General features: G+C 52.2%; 7 protein-coding genes across 8 annotated transcripts; 4 read left to right on the top strand and 3 right to left on the bottom strand.

Annotated features, from left to right (window-relative positions):
* Window positions 1-1244: 1244 nt before the first annotated feature.
* CAOG_07262 (hypothetical protein) lies at window positions 1245-4435 on the top strand (the record flags this gene model as incomplete). The annotated part of the gene is made up of 17 exons (XM_004343071.1): window positions 1245-1459; window positions 1544-1615; window positions 1681-1752; window positions 1814-1885; window positions 1955-2026; window positions 2096-2167; window positions 2233-2304; window positions 2372-2443; window positions 2511-2582; window positions 2666-2737; window positions 2807-2878; window positions 2941-3012; window positions 3079-3150; window positions 3217-3288; window positions 3356-3427; window positions 3505-3674; window positions 3744-4435. The coding sequence occupies 17 exons, from the start codon at window positions 1245-1247 to the stop codon at window positions 4433-4435; spliced, it is 2085 nt and encodes a 694-aa protein (XP_004343121.1).
* Window positions 4436-4529: 94 nt separating this feature from the next.
* Window positions 4530-6759, bottom strand: CAOG_07261. 2 transcript variants are annotated; one of them, XM_004343070.2, is made up of 7 exons: window positions 6728-6759; window positions 6470-6542; window positions 5629-5773; window positions 5363-5417; window positions 5118-5247; window positions 4822-5000; window positions 4598-4706 (listed from the first exon to the last, which is right to left on the bottom strand). In XM_004343070.2, exons 1-7 carry the CDS (start codon window positions 6734-6736, stop codon window positions 4680-4682), a joined length of 618 nt encoding a protein of 205 aa, XP_004343120.1. In that variant the 5' UTR covers window positions 6737-6759; the 3' UTR covers window positions 4598-4679. The 2 variants fall into 2 exon arrangements, with proteins under 2 accessions (XP_011270782.1, XP_004343120.1); XM_011272480.1 differs by lacking the exons at window positions 6470-6542; window positions 6728-6759 and having other exon boundaries at window positions 4530-4706; window positions 5629-5930.
* Window positions 6760-6938: 179 nt separating this feature from the next.
* CAOG_07260 (endoglycoceramidase) lies at window positions 6939-9382 on the bottom strand. Its single transcript, XM_004343069.2, has 4 exons — window positions 9212-9382; window positions 8991-9091; window positions 8401-8531; window positions 6939-8236 (listed from the first exon to the last, which is right to left on the bottom strand). Exons 1-4 carry the CDS (start codon window positions 9362-9364, stop codon window positions 7137-7139), a joined length of 1485 nt encoding a protein of 494 aa, XP_004343119.1. The 5' UTR covers window positions 9365-9382; the 3' UTR covers window positions 6939-7136.
* Window positions 9383-9650: 268 nt separating this feature from the next.
* On the top strand, window positions 9651-11741 carry CAOG_07259 (hypothetical protein). The gene is made up of 2 exons (XM_004343068.2): window positions 9651-9918; window positions 11045-11741. Exons 1-2 carry the CDS (start codon window positions 9672-9674, stop codon window positions 11542-11544), a joined length of 747 nt encoding a protein of 248 aa, XP_004343118.1. The 5' UTR covers window positions 9651-9671; the 3' UTR covers window positions 11545-11741.
* Window positions 11742-11890: 149 nt separating this feature from the next.
* Window positions 11891-13189, top strand: CAOG_07258 (hypothetical protein; the record flags this gene model as incomplete). Its single annotated transcript, XM_004343067.1, has 2 exons — window positions 11891-12158; window positions 12684-13189. The coding sequence occupies 2 exons, from the start codon at window positions 11891-11893 to the stop codon at window positions 13187-13189; spliced, it is 774 nt and encodes a 257-aa protein (XP_004343117.1).
* Window positions 13190-14387: 1198 nt separating this feature from the next.
* Window positions 14388-16522, top strand: CAOG_07257 (cysteine desulfurase). Its single transcript, XM_004343066.2, has 3 exons — window positions 14388-14473; window positions 14624-14784; window positions 14917-16522. Exons 1-3 carry the CDS (start codon window positions 14468-14470, stop codon window positions 16337-16339), a joined length of 1590 nt encoding a protein of 529 aa, XP_004343116.2. The 5' UTR covers window positions 14388-14467; the 3' UTR covers window positions 16340-16522.
* On the bottom strand, window positions 16484-18098 carry CAOG_07256 (hypothetical protein). Its single transcript, XM_004343065.2, has one exon. The coding sequence runs from the start codon at window positions 18088-18090 to the stop codon at window positions 16546-16548; it is 1545 nt and encodes a 514-aa protein (XP_004343115.1). The 5' UTR covers window positions 18091-18098; the 3' UTR covers window positions 16484-16545.
* Between the last annotated feature and the right edge of the window lie 93 nt (window positions 18099-18191).

The raw sequence follows: 18191 nt of genomic DNA, 5'->3' as shown, positions 1-18191 counted from the left end.
CCGTCAAATCGGAAGGCTTTCTGCAGGCAATCTCTCTCATGCCGCAACAAGAGGGTCCCGCGGTGCTCTATTTTGTGGTGCCCAGTAACATTTACCCGACGTTTCCGCGCCAGACGGATGGTCGTATGCTCGGGACACGGCCAGCTGAGGTTGACGCAGCTCAGCAATTTGCCCTGTGCGTTAACATCGATCTGTTGTAAACAGTTGGACGAGATCATGCTTCGTGGCTTTCAACAAAACCTCAATACAAGCAAAAGTGCAAAATGACCATTCTTGTCGGGCGTGGCGCGGGGTTGTAGCGACGCGACGTGACGCGATGCGCAAGCTTCACATGCAGGCTCAACCATGATGCTCGCGCACAGAGTCGAAAGCAGAGTCCGGCAAGGACGACCCAATCACAGAATCGGCCGACAATCGCCATTGGATCGGTGCATGGAGTCACTCTTTTTTTTTTTTTTTTTTTGTTTTTCTTTGATTCACGCCTTCCTTTTGCTTTTGTCATTCTTGTTTTGTCAATGGTAAGCCGACGCGCAACATCAAACTCTAGCAAGCAATCCTCGCTTCCCTGTCGACTTTCTCGCTTTCTTTTGGAAGAATGGAGCTACAACACAGAAGCAAGCATTCATGGGAACGAACCCAGCAACGAGATCAAAATGCTGGTTGTGTCCGTGCACTACTTTTCACCGACCTGTACGGTGTCCTCTACTCCCGCTCCACCCCGCTGCACTGACTATCGGACGTGCCTTGCTCGTAGCAGTTCAACTGAATCAAGCAGACGAAGTGAACGGCGACTTGAGCACCCGGTCCTGAGACTGGGTTTGAGACAAAAAACCCAAAACAACCAAAAAAGCACAACAAAACAACAACAAAAAACAACAAACAAAAAACACAAAAACAAAAACAAATGATCACAAACCAACACCTCGACAGATCTGCCAGCAACAAACAACGTCGGTTGAGCTGATGCGTCGTTTCTCTCATTTTCCCCCGCCCCTTCTATGGCTCTCGTGAAGGCGCATGTTTTCAATGAAGGCAGCGGAAGTGGTCAGGAAGCGTGCGTGGGAGAGGAGGCGAGGCGGGCAGGAACAAAAAAAACACAAAAACAAAAAAAACAACGACCCAGCACTTGTGCCTGAGTCATCGCTCTCCGCACAACTCCAGCACTGTGTCGCTGCTGCGGGGCGAGTGCGGGCGAGTGCGGGCGAGTATGGTTGAGCTGCTGCGAGTCTCACTTTGTACTGCAAATGTCTCTGATTGGCCCACGAAAGATGCCACCAAAAGGATTTGCCTTTGGTCTGCTGCTCCTGCTGTTCTGCGTGACACAACACGGCCAGATGGCGCAAGCAGTCGATGCCTGTGGCACCAGCGGCGTGTGCGACTGCTCGGGAACTATTGTCGCTTGCATGAGCAAATCTCTCTCGACCATTCCAAGCGGCATCCCAGTCACCACAACGAGCCTGTGAGTGTTTTTGTCAAGTTGAGTCGGCATTGATGCGCCAAGCATTTTTTTCCCCCCTGTTAATAATTGGCATGCCCGCGATAGGTCGCTGTCCATCAACCAGATCACCAGCATTCCCGCCTCTGCATTCGCAAACTTGACTGCGCTGACTGAACTGTAAGCAAGCAACGGCCTGAAAATCCAGACAGAAACGGCTCACCCTTTTGCGACTCTGCCTGTAGGGATCTGACCGTCAACCAGATCACTGACATTTCTGCAAACGCTTTCGCAGGCCTGGCTGCGTTGACTATGCTGTAAGCAAGCAACGACATGAAGAATCATACACATTTCTCATTCGGTGATGATTCTCTGTAGGTTTCTACCCGGCAACAACATCACCGGCATTCCCGCAAACGTATTCGCAGGCTTGACTGCGCTGCTAGTCTTGTAAGCCAGCAACGACACAAAGAAGCACACACATACACACGCCTCACTCGTTTGCGACTCCGTTTGTAGGAATCTATCCGGCAATCAGCTCGCAAGCATTCCCGCAGACGCATTCACAGGCCTGACTGCGCTGCAAACTTTGTAAGCCAGCAACGACACAAAGAAGCACACACATACACACGCCTCACTCGTTTGCGACTCCGTCTGTAGAAATTTGCAATCCAACCAGATCACCAGCATTTCTGCGGCAGGATTCGCGGATCTTGCTGCGCTAAAGTCCTTGTAAGCAAGCAAAGACAGGACGAATCTTGTATCAACGGCTCACTCGTTGGTGACTCCATTTATAGAGGGCTATCGGGCAACCGCCTTGGCAGCAATCTCGCGAATGCGTTCACAAACCAGTCTGCCCTTGGGTTCATGTGAGCAACGCAACGATAAGAAGAAGAATTGCACTCGAACGACTCACTCGTTGATAACTATCCGTAGAGACCTATCCAACAATCAAATTACCAGCCTGTTGGCAGACGCATTCACAGGCTTAGCGGCGTTGAATACCTTGTACGCGAGCAAACGCCATGACGCATCACACATACATGGCTCACTCGTTTGCGAGTTGTACCTGCAGGTTTCTATCCAACAACAACATCACCAGCATTCCCGCAAATGCAGTCACAGGCCTGACTGCGCTGAAATACTTGTAAGCAAGCACACACACGGAAAGAATCACAGACAACAAACAGACCAACACCCTCCCGTTTGGAACTGGAACTCTCGCTGTAGGGACGTATCTGGCAATCAGTTCACCAGCTTTCCAGCCTCTTCCTTTGCAGGCCTGACTGCGCTGACTTACTTGTAAGCAAGCAAGGTCATGTAGAATCACGCAGAAACGGCTCACTTACTCGGTTGAGACTCCCTCTATAGGTCTCTGTCCAACAACCAGGCCACCAGCATTTCCGCCTGGGCATTCACAGGCCTGACTGCTCTGACAAGTTTGTAAGCGATAAAGAAATGGCCATGGAGAAGCACACTTTAGTCAATTTCGACTCTGTCTGTAGGCAGCTATCCAACAACCAGTTTACCGACATTTCTGCAAACGCATTCGCAGGCCTGCCTGCCCTGATGGAATTGTAAGCAAAGCAAAGAAATGAAGAATCGCAGAGAAATGACTCATTCGGTGGCAACTTTCTCTGTAGGGGTCTGGCAGGCAACCAGCTCACCAGCATTCCCACCTCTGCATTGTTGGACCTAACTTTACTGAATTTCCTGTACGTAATCCAAGACATGACGAATCGCACAACAAACGGCTCACTTGCTGGCGGCACTATCGATAGATCTCTAAGCGCCAACCAGATCACCAGCATTCCTGCCTCTGCATTCACAGGCCTGACTGCGTTGTTTTCCTTGTAAGCACTCACAGACAGGAAGAATCAACAGACAAATGGCTCACGCTTTGGTGACTGTCTCTGTCAGGATTTTATCCCGCAACCAGCTCACCAGCATTCCCGCCGCTGCATTCTCAGGCCTAACTTTGCTGAATATCTTGTACGCAAGACCTCGCAGCATTGCCCTTTCGGTTGATTCGCCTCTCTCACGTCAAGTTACTCGTTTTTTTTTTTTAGGAGTTTGGATACCAATCCCTTTACCACTCTGCCGCCCGGACTGTTTCAGGGCTTACCAAATGACATCGATTTGTCGTTGTATTACGAGTCTCTAAGCCCCAACAACTTTAGCTTTGGTGAGAACACTGTCGCTCCGCCCAGCACATACGGCAGCGCAGACGAACCGTACCGTAAGTTTGAGAGTTTGAGGTGACTGCAAATTCCCGGGACATTCATTTCACTGATACCTTGTACGGCAGCATGTGATACATCCTGTGCCACCTGCTATGACGCTGGGTCTGGTGCGTGTTGCGGAGCCAAGTGTCTGATCTGCACCTCCTCCACAACGTGTGCTCAGTGCTATGAAGGTTATGGCATGCTGAACGGCTCATGTGTTACACTCGCCTCCATCGCTTCTGCTGCGAGTGCGTCGTCCGCCTGGCACACCTCTGCTGCTTCTGCAGCCTCAAACGCTCCGAACAATACCAGCGATGACCCATCGCCCCTCCCCATCATTCTCGGTGCCATTGGCGGCCTGCTGGTTTTGTTGTTGTTGGCTGCGCTGTTTGTGGTTCTTCGACGCCGTCAAGGACGCAAGCCAACACCTGGTTCCGATCGGGCTCGCCAGTCGGTGGATCACGTCGGCGTGGTGAATCTCACGTACAACGCTTTGCTCACAAACAGCGGCGACAATGGCTTGTACGAGCAGGTTGATTCAAAGCCCCAGGCTCCTACGGGTTCGTCGGAACTGCTGTATGCCGAGGCATCTGTGCCTGCATACAGCACAGTGAAAGCCACGGGTAGCAGTGGTATCGAGTACGCCGATCCGTCGCTGCCCGATGCGTCTTCTGTTCGTGTGTCGAGCGCGTCTGCTCCAACCACTTACGCGACGGTCGTGGTTGTGCCTTCCACGCAGACCGAGAATGGCGACTATGCGTCTATCGCAAACTAACAAACGGGTGTCGGCTGCCATTGTTGCTGCTTCGTGCATCCTAGTCTCGTTCACAAAGTAGTCCCAACTTCAAGGTTCGGTTGGACAAAGATGTGGGCGAATACACGAGTTTTGGTGCAAAAATTGTTGTTGGTGTTGTGTGACATCCAAAAGTCATGCGAAGATGATGCACGCCAGCAAAAAAACCCCCGCAAAACATTTCATTTCAGCTTGCATGCGACAAAAAACTAGCCTGCACGTGCTCTTAGACGACGAACGAGAAACGGATGAACTGCAAGGCAAAGCCAAAATACAAAAAACCCAACCCAAAGCAAAAGTGAGAAACAAACTACTGGCGAACGTCCCAAGAGCGTCAATCCGTCGTTCATTGCTTGCTGCGCGCTCACCTCGTCATAGGACAACATGGCAGTGCCGTTCTGGTGAGTGTCACGGCGGCGGAAGTTCTCCGACAGGCATCGCAGGCGAACCGAGACGGCAATAAAGTCATCGAAGGTGATGATGGTCTGTTCGCGGCGAGCATAGCGCTTGAAGACGACGCGGAATGCCTCGGGGCTGAGGTTGTAGCCTAAAAATTGGAGTTTTGGTGCAGAGCAGTGAGAGGGGCAGAAAGTGAGTTTGAATTGGTTGCTGGTTGTTGTGGGTGGAGCAGCAACACCAGTCAAGACCAGGAGTGGGGCAATACCGTAAGTGCGAATGGCCTGGTGCAGCTCCTGCTCGTTCACAGTGCCGCTGCGGTCGCGATCAACAGTGTAATAAGTGTGCTTCCACTGGTTGAGCGAGTTCCAGAGCTCCTTGAATTCCTCAAAGCCCATCTGCAAGCAAGCAGCAAGACGGAGTGCGCAATCTTCAAAGTGAGTCACCATACGACTGCGCGACGTGTTGAGGCAAAGATTCTTGAGTGGTGAAAATTGGTATGTTTGTTCTGACCTGGAAGTTGCCGTCGCGGTCGAGCATTCCGATCATGAGGCGGCAAGTCTCGAGGCTGCAAAGATTTCAGAGTAACGTCAAAGTGCCAACCGAACCGAAGCGTGACGACACAAAGACCAAGACGTGCGCAAATTGAAAAAAAAAAAAAATCAAAATCGAAATTTGGATGTGAACAAGAATGTGAGTAACGTCGATATCACCAACAGCTCCAAGGCAGCTCCTTGAAGCTACATAGGTTGACTGCCCCCCCCCCTCCCCAAACTTACCTGAATGTTTCCCAGCCGTTGCCGTAGCCAGCGCCCTGGAGGCATCGCTGGAGCTCCTCGGGAGAAATCTGGCCGTCACGACCAGCGACCGCCGAAAAGTAGCCAAACAGCGGGTCGACTGCCGGAGGGTAACCGTAACCAGTGCCTTGCATTTGTTGTTTGTGTGTGTGTGTATGGATGATTGAAGAAACGGGGTTCAAAGAACACGATGAGTGGATTGAAAATCGAAAACAGAAAGAAAAAAGAAAAAGGAGTGAAAAATTCGAACTGTAAAAAATGTAAAAAACTGGGACTTTTGCTCGTCCTTTTCTGAATGTTCGGTCTCTGCTCAAAACGCCTTGCAAATGTCAAAACGATATATATACAATGTATGCAAAATCGCATGGAAGGGCGAGAGGATGAAAAGAAAGGAAGTGGGTTGGCGATCTGACCGACCACCCAGATTTGGAACCAGTGACGTAGACACAATAAATATAAGAAGAAAACCGGGGGAAAGTGGGGTCTCTACGAAAGAGTTCACTAACAAAGAATGCTCAGAGTACCAAATGCTTGCTTCCATATTTGAACCAACAATCAACAAAATTGTGTCTTTCCTTCTCGTTCACCAACACTGAAGCGCCAACGAACGAACGAACGAACGAGGGCAGTGCAACTCTGAGGCGTTCACAAACCAGCAAGTTGCGTGGTGGTGGGAGAGCGTGATGACGAAGACGCCACAGTCGGGGAGTGGATGAATGGACCGACCGATTGGCAAATTTGAGCGAAGAGCAATGCAGATTGGTAGATTGATGGATGCCTCAGTGTGGGAGAGTGAGTGAGGCGGAGTGCGTTTTTGTGTTACCAGGTGCGCCGTAGCCAGCAGAAGGAGCGCCGTAGCCGCCGGGAGCGCCGGGGTAGCCGCCTTGAGGAGGGAACTGCAGCGAGGGGCAGCAAACAGTGAGCAAAAAACGGTTGTGCGATTTTGAAATGGGAGACGGGGGGTTGGTAGTCGGGGAGGTCCCTCTGCTTGTCATGCGATCTAGCTGCTTTTGCAGAGTGCGAGAGAGAAAGAGAGGGGGTGCGGGGAGAGAAAGCGAAGGCAAGGAATGGGCGATCGTACATAAGCCATTGTCTTTGAACGGTTTGGAACAAATAAGGACTAAACTTTGTGCAAAGACTCGTTCTGAGTCGCTTATTCCGTGTTGGTACAAACTCAATCATTTGAATTTGCGAGCGAAACCATTCGAAATGCGGGCGGGCTGAACGCACAGTGCAGTGATTCAAGCCTGCTCGACAGAATCCTCACTCATTCTGTCAGTCTCAGATGCTTTCCGTACTCCATCAATCTAAAACAACAGCAAACGACTCAAAAACCCAGTTTTTGCTTTGATGAAAAAGAAAGGTGCGCGGCACTTTTCTTTCTCTCTCTCTTTGTTTTTTGATTATCAACATCAACATAAAATCATCATGAAACAACAAACATCATCCTTTTGTTGTTGTTGTTGCTCCAACACCGCCTGCCTGACGTTTTACTTGGGACGAACGACCACCGTCACAAACTTGCCGTTGCTGGAAGACGAGACGGGCGACAGGAAGATGTGGTTGGTGGAGCTCGTCATCTTGACAACGTTTGCGGGAGTAATGTCCACAGTGTAGCCGTTGACATAGTGGACGCTCTCGGCCACGAAAATGTCGGTGGGGAGCGTGCAGGTGGTGTCGACCGTGTACTCGAGAACAAAGACGGCCGTGGCGGCAGCAAAGTGGAAGCTCGTGGTGGTTCCGGCGACAGCGTGCGGGTAGGAGCGCGCCAAGACCTTGATCAGCGGCCAGTTGTAGGTGCCGTTCGCAAACCAGATCGAGTTGCCGTAGCCAGTCATGGGAATGTACTGCTTGTACTCCCAGCCAATCCAGCTGGAAAAGTATTGGTCGGCCACATCCATGGTGGTGGTCATCTTGGTGCTGGCGTCGGTCGAAGCGGAGGGGTCAATGTTAAACTCGGTGAGGGCCATGCCCGTGCCCAGGTGGCGTGCGTCGGTTGCGCGAGAGAAGAACTGCTCTGCCGGGGACACGTTGGGCGGGTAGTAGTAGTGGAAGCTCACGACCGAGCGGTTGGCAAACGCGGCGCCGCCGGGCGCGTGCTCAAAGCCCATCGGCACAAAGTCGTCCCACGTGGTCGACTCAAACCAAATGAGGCAGTCGGGGTCTTGGGCGCGGATGACAGAGTTGAGGTTGTCGTAGAAGGGCTGCAGGTTGCGACGATCGGCCACGCCGGGCACCATCAGCTCAGGATCCTTGTAGAGGTTTCCAGCAAACGGCTCGTTCAGCAGTTCGTAGCCAAGCAGGTTGGTCTGGTTTTTGAAGCGCTGCACGACACGATTCCAGTGGGTGCTAAAGCCGTAGTTGGCGTGGCTGCCAACATTGTACAGGTTTTGGTAGGCATCCGCGCTCGCCGCCGAGAACTGGTAGTCGGACCAGCTCAGTTTGGCGCAGTCCGCAGGCGAGGGCAGGCCCGTCGTGGGGTCGATGGCGTACGGCTCGGCAAACGGCAGCGGGAAGGCAGGAGTCAGGGGATCGACCTGCACGGCCCACCACGGCGCGCCCTCACCGCAGAGCTTTTCCGAGAAGCAGTCTAGGATGGGAGAGGGGGGGGGGAAGGGAAGAAGGTGGGGGGGGGTGTGGGAATAGAAGAAGAAAAAGCAAAAGAGACGACAAAGCGTTAGCAGAATGCAATGGAATGGAATGACCAACAAACAGTCTGGCTGCCAAAGTACAGCCATAATCATCCCTACGTACCTTGGTGCACTTCAACAAGAGCATACATGTTGCTGGCAGCAGCCATATCGAGGATGCGCTGCATCTGATCGAGGTAGGTTTCGTTAAAGACGCCGTCCTGCGGCATGACGCCCGGCCACATGACGCCAAGGCTGCGACACACAGACATATTGATGATTCACAACGATGAGTATCAGATTTGCAGGAAGAAAAAAAAAAGGGGGGGGGGAAAACTGCGTTCCTGCTTGCTCAGACGCTTTGGAATTGGTTTTTCCCTCGACACCACTTTTCCCTGTTTCCCCTCAACCACCGCCGCGCTTTCTTGTTTCTGTGCTCGTAGCCCTGTGGGCTGTTTTCCATGTTCGAAAGCTGACCAACGAGCCAAACCCCTTGTGCAATCTCGTGCACAATTGCTGTTTCCGCGTGGTTTTCTTCCCAACCACGACGACGAGCGCATCCTCCACGATGAAGAGCGCCATCACAGGGTCCAGCATTTCCTTCGTTTAGCCATGCGCCACAATTTGGGCATGATGATGGGGGAGGATACCCCGTGGCTGGCATATGGCTTGCACAATCAGCAACAACAACAACAAACAAGGGCGGCTGTTTACCGAATGGCGTTGAGACCAAAGCTGGTGAGCGCATCGACGTCCTGCTGCGAGAAGCTCAAGTACGGATCGAACGAGTCGATGATTGGGATGTACGGCGGACCCTGTGATGCGAGAGGGGCATTGCAGTGAGACGAGAAATGGCCGATGTCAAGCCATCTGATGAGCCGACGGGCGGTTTCCCACCCCTGAACGTAAAGAGAGCCACTGCTCTGAATGCTCACCTTGAAGACGACGTTGAGACCGTGGAAGTAGCGCTCGCGGCCATCCGAGTCGGCGAGGCGGCTGTTTGCGTTGAGGTGGAGACGGAGCGGCGCAGCGGCAGCAACGCTGAGCACTGCGACTGCCGCGACGATAACGACGACCGACGCGCGCATGATAAAAAGAAAAAAAAAGAATGAATGAATGAATGAATCAAGTGAAGTCCATGGATTGAGAATGGAGTGCGGATTGAATGCATGAAATGGGAAACCACAATGCATTTTTCATAGAGATTGATCAATGCTCTCAAAGCGCCTGGTGTTTTCCTCCTTTTACTCTCTGCTTTTGGACCAGTTGTTCATTTTGTGATGCTCTTGTGAAATGACTGTCTGACATTGATGATGGATTGACTTGGCTGAGGATGATGGATTGACTGATTCAGACTGATGGTTCAGTCTCGCTTTTTTTTTTTTTTTTTGAATAATGTACGAATCCATCGTGCGCCCTGCGGCGTCGTGGCTGAGCGGTGCTGCGGCCGTGCTCGCGCTTGCATTTGGCCTGATCAGCACGCACGTCATGCTTGCCATGATTGTGTCGTACGTGTACGTCGTGAGCCCCTTCACTGGCGGCCAGGGCGACGGCGGAGTTTCCATGGACCACGACAACCCGCTCTTCCTCAACACACACCCGCTCTGCATGGTCCTCGCCTTCTGCTTCTTCATGCCCGAAGGTAAACAAGCAACATCACCACACTCACGCTTTGAAATCGTTGGAGCTTTTTGATTGGAGTTGAGTTTTGAATGAGTAAGAAAAAAAAAAAAAAGAATCAAAAAAAGAATCAAAAAAACCGCCAAAATTTAAAAAATCCAATCGAAAACCATAGAAAAAAAAATATAAATAAAAATAATCTTCAGAATCAATCAATCAAAACAACAACAACAACAACAACAAAAAAAGCGAAAAAAACTCACAGCAATAGTGAAAAATCACTCAAACACGGGCGAGACTGAGAAAGCGAAAGAGAGACACGAAATGATAGAAAAGTCACAGAGGGAGAGAGAGAGAGAGGCAGAAGAAGCAAAAAGGGGAATCGCGGAGACTTTTTTCGTTGCTTGATTTTTGATCCCTTTTCGCTCGCTTTTTTCTCGCTTTCTCTCTTTCAAACCACGCTCTTCTTGTGGTCTTCATTCGCTACTGATGATCGCTTTTTTTTTTGGGGTCGCAATCCTTACTGTTGCTCTGCTCTTTCGCGTGTACTTGCTTTCCTCCTTCTTGCTTTGTCTCGTGATTTCTTTTTTCTTTTCTTTTTGTTGGTTTGCTTTTTATGGTGGTTGCGTGTAGCCCTTTGCATTGCCTTTTATCATTGCCCGCCAATCACAAGAAGTGAGCGCAGGAAATGCGAAACAAAAAAAGCAGAAGAAGAGACAAAGACATCTGAAAAGGTGAAATGGAACGAGAAAGAGAATGAAGCAAAAACAGTTGAACCAGACAACCGAGGTAGCAAAGAGAAAGAGAGAGAGAAAGAGAGAATCAAAATGTGGAGCGGAGTCGGAGGCGAAAAAGAACAAGCTCTTGCTCTCCTTTCTGCTCTTGATCAAGAGCGGGGGGTCACTGTAGCACACCGATTCATGAAGAGACAACGACACAAAACAAAAGCGTGACAAACAACAGCAACAACAACGAGCCGACAGACCACATTCGAGGGGCTTTGCGACTCGGTTGTTTTTGTGTTTTTGGCGGGAAATGATGGGTCTGATTTTCTCCACCGCTCCCACTTTACAACACGAGCTTGGTCGCTTCCCATGACTCATCCCCCTCATTGCCGTCTCTTTGGATGTCTGTCATTTTGACCGCAGCTGCCCTCGTCTACCGCTGGCTGCCCGCTGAGCGCCCCACCAAAAAGTACGTCCACGCCGCCCTCCACTCGGCCGCGTTGATCTCGTCCAGCATTGGCTGGTATGTCAAGTGGTACGACGACGAGTACACTACCGGCCACGTGCACTTTGGCCGCATGCACTCGCACTTTGGCCTCATCGCCCTCATCCTGTTCTACGGCCAGTACCTTGCCGGATTTGGCATGTACCTCTTCCCTGGCGCACCCCTTGACGATCGCCCACTGTACTCGCCCTACCACAAGTTTGTCGGTGTCCTGACCATCTCGCTCGGCGCCATCGCTGCCGGCACTGGCGCGCTCTACATCCAGGCCGCCTACGCCGAGAACGTTGCCATCAACGACGACAACCAGTACTACACCATCTGGCTTGGTCTCATTGCCGCCTTCACCGCCGTCGCCGTTGCCATCGGCGTTCTCCTCAACAACAAGCCCGTCAAGCGGGATTTGCTGCTCAACAATTAAAAAGCTGGACCAGGATGCTTTCGTTGTTTGTGTTTTGAATGCTTGGTTGTTACAATTTCCAACACTCGTTGGGGGGACTTTTTCCCCCGCAGCTGGAATAAGAATGCGATTTTTTTGTTGCTCAACTTGCAATGTGCGTTGCAGTGCATGTATTGCAAAGCCATGTCGATCGGTTTTGAGTGTTGCAGCTCTCAAACACCCCATTCCTGAACTGCATCCTGGATCCATTTGACTACGCCCTGCTTTGCTTTGCTTGCATCTCTACCTTCTCATTCCTCAATTATTTCCCCCTTGCTTTGATCGTGTCAAATTTTTTTATTTGGCATTTTTTGACCATTTTTTTTTAATGACAGCCGCGACGGCCAAGTTTTACACGTCGGTGATTCGCCCCGCCGTTGAGTGGCTTGCGGATGCCACGCTGATTCTGGCGCTGGCGTTCGCTCTGCTGAGCACACACGCAATGCTTGCCATGATTGTCGCCTACGTCTTTGTCGTCAATCCGTTTGTCGATGGTCAGGGCGACGGTGGCGTTTCGCTGGACAAGTCAAACCCGCTCTTCCCCAACACTCATCCGCTCTGCATGGGCCTGGCGTTCGGCGTGTTCATGCCCGAAGGTCGGTTGCCGAGTGTTCATCGATGAAAGGAGCCTTTTCATTTGCCAATCTCAACCGGTTGTTCGCTGCAAAGTGGAGTGAGCGAAAAGCAACGCAAACCGAACAACAACAAACAAATACAAAAAAATGTGGTCGCGGCGTTGTGTTTGTTGTTCAAACAATGAGTCAGGTTGGGTGGCGAATTTGCCACGCCTTCTTTTTTTGTGTTTTTGCAAATGTTTTGTTTTCTGTTTTCCGAGTTTCTTCTTGTTTGACTTTATCTCCCATTCTTTCTGTTTTTGTTTCTCGTTCTTTTGTTTGATGGGTGTTTTTCTGGAGCGTTACTTCTGTCGCCGGTCTGCATTCCGCAAACACGGTGCCTCTCGACCATCGCATCGTCGTGGTATTGTTTATCACTCATGCTCCATCAGTTATCGCCTCTTCTTTCCATAATACGCCCCTGGGGATATGCGTCCTAAGACCATATGCAACACTTTGCTTGTTTGAACGTCCCTTTCGCTCACCAAACTGGACAATCCCAAACAGCGGCGCTCGTCTATCGCTGGCTTCCCGCCTCACGGCCCGTGAAAAAGTACTTGCACAGCGCTTTGCACACGGCAGCCATTGTTGCCTCGAGCATTGGCTGGTATGTCAGCTGGAACACGGACGAGATGGTCGGGTTTGGCCATTTCAATCGCCTGCACTCGCACATCGGGCTGATCGCCTTGTTCCTGTTCTACTGCCAGTATCTGGCAGGGTTTTTCGCGTTTCTCTTCCCCGGAGCCCCGCTCGAAGACCGTCCGCGATACGCGCCAAACCACAAGTTCGCTGGCGTTCTTGTCATCTCGATCGGTGCCGTCGCGATTTGCACGGGCGTGCTGTACATCCAGACTGCCTATGCCGAGCAATTTGGCATCACTGACACCAACCAGTACTTTACCATCTACATTGGTCTCATTGCGCTGCTCACTGCCACTATGGTTGCAATTGGCGTTTCGCGTTCCACCGCCAAGCAAGCCGACACCAATCTTTCCCTCCGACCTGGGCACTGACGAACACTGTCCTGCTTTTTGCGTTGGTGTGTACCTTGCACGTTGTCCAGATTGAATCTAGCTTGGAAGTGCTGTCCCTCTGGTAGAATCGCATGCTCTCCGAAATTTCCAGACGCTCAAAAGTGTTTCGATCTGTAGCAGCAACCAATCAATCCAGTACTCTTTTGGGTTTGTTTTTTGTTTGATCTTTCCCTTCTTGTTTGATTATTGTTGGCTTTCTTCGTTCTTTGCATTCCTGGCAAATCTTCAGCACAAGTAAGCCACCGCGCGTCGCTAGGTCCACTCAAGGAGCGACCCACGCTTCTTCTTCGATCTTCGTGCTCTTGTTGGATGAAGCGACCTCCATCACACAAGAGTACGGTGGGGGAAAGTCAAAATATTGATAGCGCGGAAACGAAGCGATGATACAGCTCGGTATCGATGCGCCTGTTGCTGCTGTGAGTGGCGTGCGTGGCTTTGAGTCATGCTGTTGTAAATACGGTACACTTCGCGTTCCCCATCATTGAAGGTTCAATAAGCTGGAGCAACCTACCGTTTAGGTCTACCGCATTGAGTGCCCAGCAAACACTCATGAGCTGAGAAAGTGTAGAAGCTTGAACCTTGAAGGTGTGCGTTTTTCGGGTTTCTGGCTTTGGCGTGACCTCAACCGGTCGATCGCCACGATGGATGGCAATTGCAGTGCAAGGCTGACAAAGTCTGATCTGGCTCGCAGCAAATGCAGAGTGGTGCACACACACACACATCACACAAACAACCGGCCTCGTAGAACAAACCCGATCGTCGGCATCCTTTTGCCTTTGTTGGGCAATTCGAAACGCATGGCTCGCACTCGCTGTCCTGCCGTCGCTTTCTCTCTCTCACATCACACTCCGTCCCAACAATCGCACGACAGCAGCATGCAAATTGAAAACGTGTACAAATGCGCCACAGAGCAACAAGTAGGAATCGAAGGCCGGTTGTCTGCACTGAGGCACGGCCAACCACAAAATAGCAGTGGACACAACCCACTTCCCCCCAACAAACGGGCCTCCACGCCACTGCTGCTGCTCTGCCGTCGGTCGGACCTGCGCCAGTGGCGTATGCTCATGGATACGCACTCCTTTCAGCAGCAGCGCGACTGGCACCGAGCCTTGTTACGACCTCGGTGTGTTTCCAATCCCAATGGCCGAATTCACACATGTCATTCCTCATTTTGACTAATCTCGTCGTCCCCATTCAGCGTCGACTGGCGTCCATCCCCAAGCGAAATCCAGTGATCTGCGAGCCAAGCATCTCATCATGACGGTACGTCCTTACTCTGCGTTGAGGCAAAAGCGCACCTCAAGCCAGTCAAGCCAAAGCCAGCCACTTTTGTGCTGCGAATTTTGAATTGTATTTTTTTCATTTTTGTATTTTAATTTTTTGGGTTCGTTTTTTGTCACTGTCGGGACACAGACGCCATCCATGTTCGACCCTCCAGAGTACCAGAAGCTCATGCGTAGCATCCGCGCACACTTCCCTGGCCTGCGTGCATCGATGCAGGCCAGCGACGAGGTGACGAACGCGCACGTCGACCACGAGGACGAGGCGATTGCTGAAGCACTCAAAGTGAACATGTACGACTTTGGCTTGATGCATGTTGCGTTGGGGTGGCGGTTTGATGTAGCAACAGAGTCTGGATGCAGAAATGCCTCACACTGACGTATGGATGGATGGATGGATGGATGGATGGATTGGGGGATGGACAGTTTGGGCGATGTTGGAGCACAGGAGATTGCCGATGCGCTCAAGCGCGGTGTCACGGGCAGCCCCCAAACCGGCAGTCCTGCTGCAAGTGCGAATGCCAATGCTGATGCCGTTCCGGAAAGTTTCGACTCGTGCCACACGGAGGACGACGGCGAGCGCGCTTGGGCCATTCTGGAGAATGCGGGCGGGTCGCAAGTTCCCGCCTCAGTTGTGCGCGCAATGGCTGCCTACATGACACGCTCGTACGTTCAGATTGGCGCCGGATACCACATGTCCACCAAGGGCGCCATCACGGTGGATATGGCACACCGCTTTGTTGCACGGCTCTTGAATGCAGAGCAGACAGGCCGCATCATTCTGGGATCGTCCGCGTCGCAGCTCATCTACATGCTGGCCGATTGCTTGCGTGACACGCTCGAGCCCGGAGACGAGGTGGTTTTTGCCGAAGCCGCGCACGAGTCCAACGTCACGCCGTGGCTCGCTCTCAGCCGGCATCATGGCATTGTTCTGCGCAACTGGGAAATGGACACGACCACGATGGAGACGTGTCCAGTTGAAAATCTCACGCCATTGCTCAACTCACGAACGCGCGTTGTCATCTTCCCCCAAGTCAGCAACCTGCTCGGCACGGTGGTTGATGTTGCAGCCATCACCAAGCACATCCGCGCCAGGGCACCTGCCGCCCATGTTATCGTGGACGGAGTGGCGTACGCGCCGCATCGCGTCGTGGACGTCAAGGCCTGGGACGTCGATTATTACGTCTTGTCAACGTACAAAGTGTACGGCCCCCACATGGGAGCCCTCTATGGCAAAGAATCGGCCATGCAAGAGCTGCAGGGTCTCAACCACTACTTTATCCCCAGCAATGTGCCCTACAAGTTTGAGATTGGTGGCTCGAGCCATGAAGGGTGTGCCGGCCTTTTGGGCTTGATTCCCTATCTCAAGTTTTTGGCCAAGACTGCGCAGTGCAAGAAGGTGGAAGGCCCTCGCGGGGGGTGGCGCGACACGACGCTTGACATTTCTCGCGCAGAGATTGTTGCCGCATTCCAGCTCATGACACACATTGAACGCCACCTCACGCGACACCTGCTCAAGGGACTTGCCAGGCTGGCAGAGCGCGGCCTTGTCGTGATCGGACCCGCGGTCGACCTCGCGTCCGATGCTGCGGTGGATGCACGCATCCCCACGGTGGCCTTTGTCAGCACCGTTCCCAACTGCTGGCCCAGCATCATAGTCCGTGCTTGTCATGAAAAAAAGGTTGCCATTCGTTCCGGGCACATGTATTCTTGGCGCATGTGCGAGGCCCTTGACATTGACCGTTCTTTGGGGGTCTGTCGGGTGTCTCTTTCGCACTACAACACCACCGAAGAGGTCGATCGGTTTTTGGCGGTTCTAGAAAAGGTGCTGTCTGAAAAACACGCATAGCAGAAGAACCACCCGCTAGTTTTCGACAAGAGATTTTATCATCAAGACTGATATATGGGTAGATTTGATGTGCAGTAGTTGTTGGTAGTTGTTGGTCGTTGTGTTCACGAGCTGGTTGGAAGTCTGTAGCATGAATGCAAAAGGTCTGGTTGGTTGTTTTTTCAATGCAGTTCAATTCTTCCAATGACGTGCAACCGACACACAGGTTACGACGTAACACAGTCAGGCGCAACAGCAGCATTCTCGTCAGCTGCTGCCTCATCAGAATTGCGGAGAGTGCGTGCAAACTGCAGTAGAAGCGATAGGGAGCGAGCCGGCAGGCGGTTCAAGGGCATGTCGATGGCGTCCTTGACTTGGTTGTGGTTTGCTTCCAGTAGAGTGTCCAACTCTGAGAGATGCTCGGGAAGAACAAGCATTCGCCCACTGGCAGGAATGGCTGCAGCATCTTGCCGCCGCCGGTTTTGGGCGCGGAAAATAGCCGGATCATCCAGCGTGTCGCATCCTTCGGCCGCACGCGGCGCCCACAGTGCGACACTGTCTTCAATGCCACTCGTCGCCAAAAGACACTCTGTCGGATGCGGCTGCACACAATTGACAATCTGACGGTCGCCATGCAGGACAAGCGCCAGATTTCCGGTTCGACGTTCCCAGACGTAAATGTTGCCGTCGTCGCTGCCGGCAACAATATACTCGTCGTTTTCGCCAAAAAAGTTGGCTTCCTTGATATCTGTTTGGCAGTTGATACTTCCCACAAACCGTTCGGCGTATGGATAGGTCACGTCCGCAGTTTCATCCGAGTCGCCGTCGTCGTCGTCGTCGTCGTCGTCGTCGTCGTCGTGCTCGTCGTCGTCATTGCTGTCGTTGTTGTCATCATTGCCCTCGTCGTCGGTCCAGCGTCTCTGCCGTCCTCGGAGTGCTCGTCTTTCCCGACGGGGTTCGTAGAAGGGATTGAGGCGTTCGGGACCATCATCCACTGATTCGTCTTCCTCTCCATCGTCCTCCTCTCGGTCGTTACTGTCATCGCCATCACCATCATCATCACTGACTCGACCATGCCCTGACGTGCCCGAAAATGGCTTTAAAATTTTGTCAATCTCGCTCGATAGGTCAGGGTGTGATTGGCGGACGCGGTCTGCTGCAGCCGCCGCCACGTCGGTGAGCTTGAGCCGGCGCAGCAAGCGGATTTGCGCCAACAGCATGTCCGCGTCGTCGGGGGCGCGTGCCAGTGCTTGGGCAATGTCGCGCAAAGCAGCCATCTGGTCGCCCAGCCAATTGCGAGCTTCAAATGCGCCTGCACGCCACTTGAACAAGTCTGGATTTCTCGGAGTTTGAGCGATAGCAGCAGAAAAGTGATAAATTGCGACGGAGGGCAGCTCGTGGGACTGCAGCAGGTCGAGTCCTTCCGAAGCGGCCTTGCTGGCGGCAGTAAGCTGCAGTCGGGTGTATGCCGGTGATGTGGGCACTGGTTGGTCTGGGGTCTCGTTCAACGCTGCTGCGTGATGAGCTGTTGTTCGGTTGTGCAGTGTCTCAGGGTTGGAGTTTCGCAAAGGCATCACGAGCTGCTTGGACTGTTGCCTCGACTCGGTGTCAAAGATATCGTACGTGTAGACGTGGTTGCAAGAGTAATTGGCGAGCAGCGTGGTGCCGTCCTTCGAGAACGTAATGTGAGTTGCGTTGGTCTCTGATTTTGCGTCGCGTCCCCGAAACAATGCCAGAGGTTGGGGGCGTCGTGTAGCGCCCAACGAGAGCATACGTCTGTGTGTTTGATTGGGGGGGGGAGGAGGGAGAGAATGATTTGCAAATTTGTGGTGAATTTACCAGAGTGAAACCAGCAGCCAACCAAAAACCCTGA

This window comes from Capsaspora owczarzaki (assembly GCF_000151315.2).
Source record: "Capsaspora owczarzaki ATCC 30864 unplaced genomic scaffold supercont2.15, whole genome shotgun sequence".
Taxonomy (NCBI): Eukaryota; class Filasterea; order Ministeriida; family Capsasporidae; genus Capsaspora; species Capsaspora owczarzaki.
The sequence above is the reverse complement of the archived record's forward strand: the minus strand, read 5'-3'. Positions and strand labels throughout refer to the sequence as shown.

Bases quoted from the DNA above. Each gene is read 5' to 3' on its own strand.
- CAOG_07261 (XM_004343070.2), bottom strand. The intron at 5,248-5,362 runs GTCAGAACAAAC...GCTTGCTTGCAG, and splicing joins ACCGCGACGGCAACTTCCAG to ATGGGCTTTGAGGAATTCAA. The intron at 5,001-5,117 runs GTATTGCCCCAC...TCCAATTTTTAG, and splicing joins CCAGGCCATTCGCACTTACG to GCTACAACCTCAGCCCCGAG.
- CAOG_07260 (XM_004343069.2), bottom strand. From the start codon at position 9,364: ATGCGCGCGTCGGTCGTCGTTATCGTCGCGGCAGTCGCAGTGCTCAGC. The intron at 9,092-9,211 runs GTGAGCATTCAG...CTCGCATCACAG, and splicing joins GTCTCAACGTCGTCTTCAAG to GGTCCGCCGTACATCCCAAT. The intron at 8,237-8,400 runs GTACGTAGGGAT...CTCCCATCCTAG, and splicing joins TCTTGTTGAAGTGCACCAAG to ACTGCTTCTCGGAAAAGCTC.
- CAOG_07259 (XM_004343068.2), top strand. From the start codon at position 9,672: ATGTACGAATCCATCGTGCGCCCTGCGGCGTCGTGGCTGAGCGGTGCT. The intron at 9,919-11,044 runs GTAAACAAGCAA...TTTTGACCGCAG, and splicing joins CTGCTTCTTCATGCCCGAAG to CTGCCCTCGTCTACCGCTGG.
- CAOG_07257 (XM_004343066.2), top strand. The intron at 14,785-14,916 runs GTACGACTTTGG...GGGGATGGACAG, and splicing joins GAAGCACTCAAAGTGAACAT to TTTGGGCGATGTTGGAGCAC.
- CAOG_07256 (XM_004343065.2), bottom strand. From the start codon at position 18,090: ATGCTCTCGTTGGGCGCTACACGACGCCCCCAACCTCTGGCATTGTTT.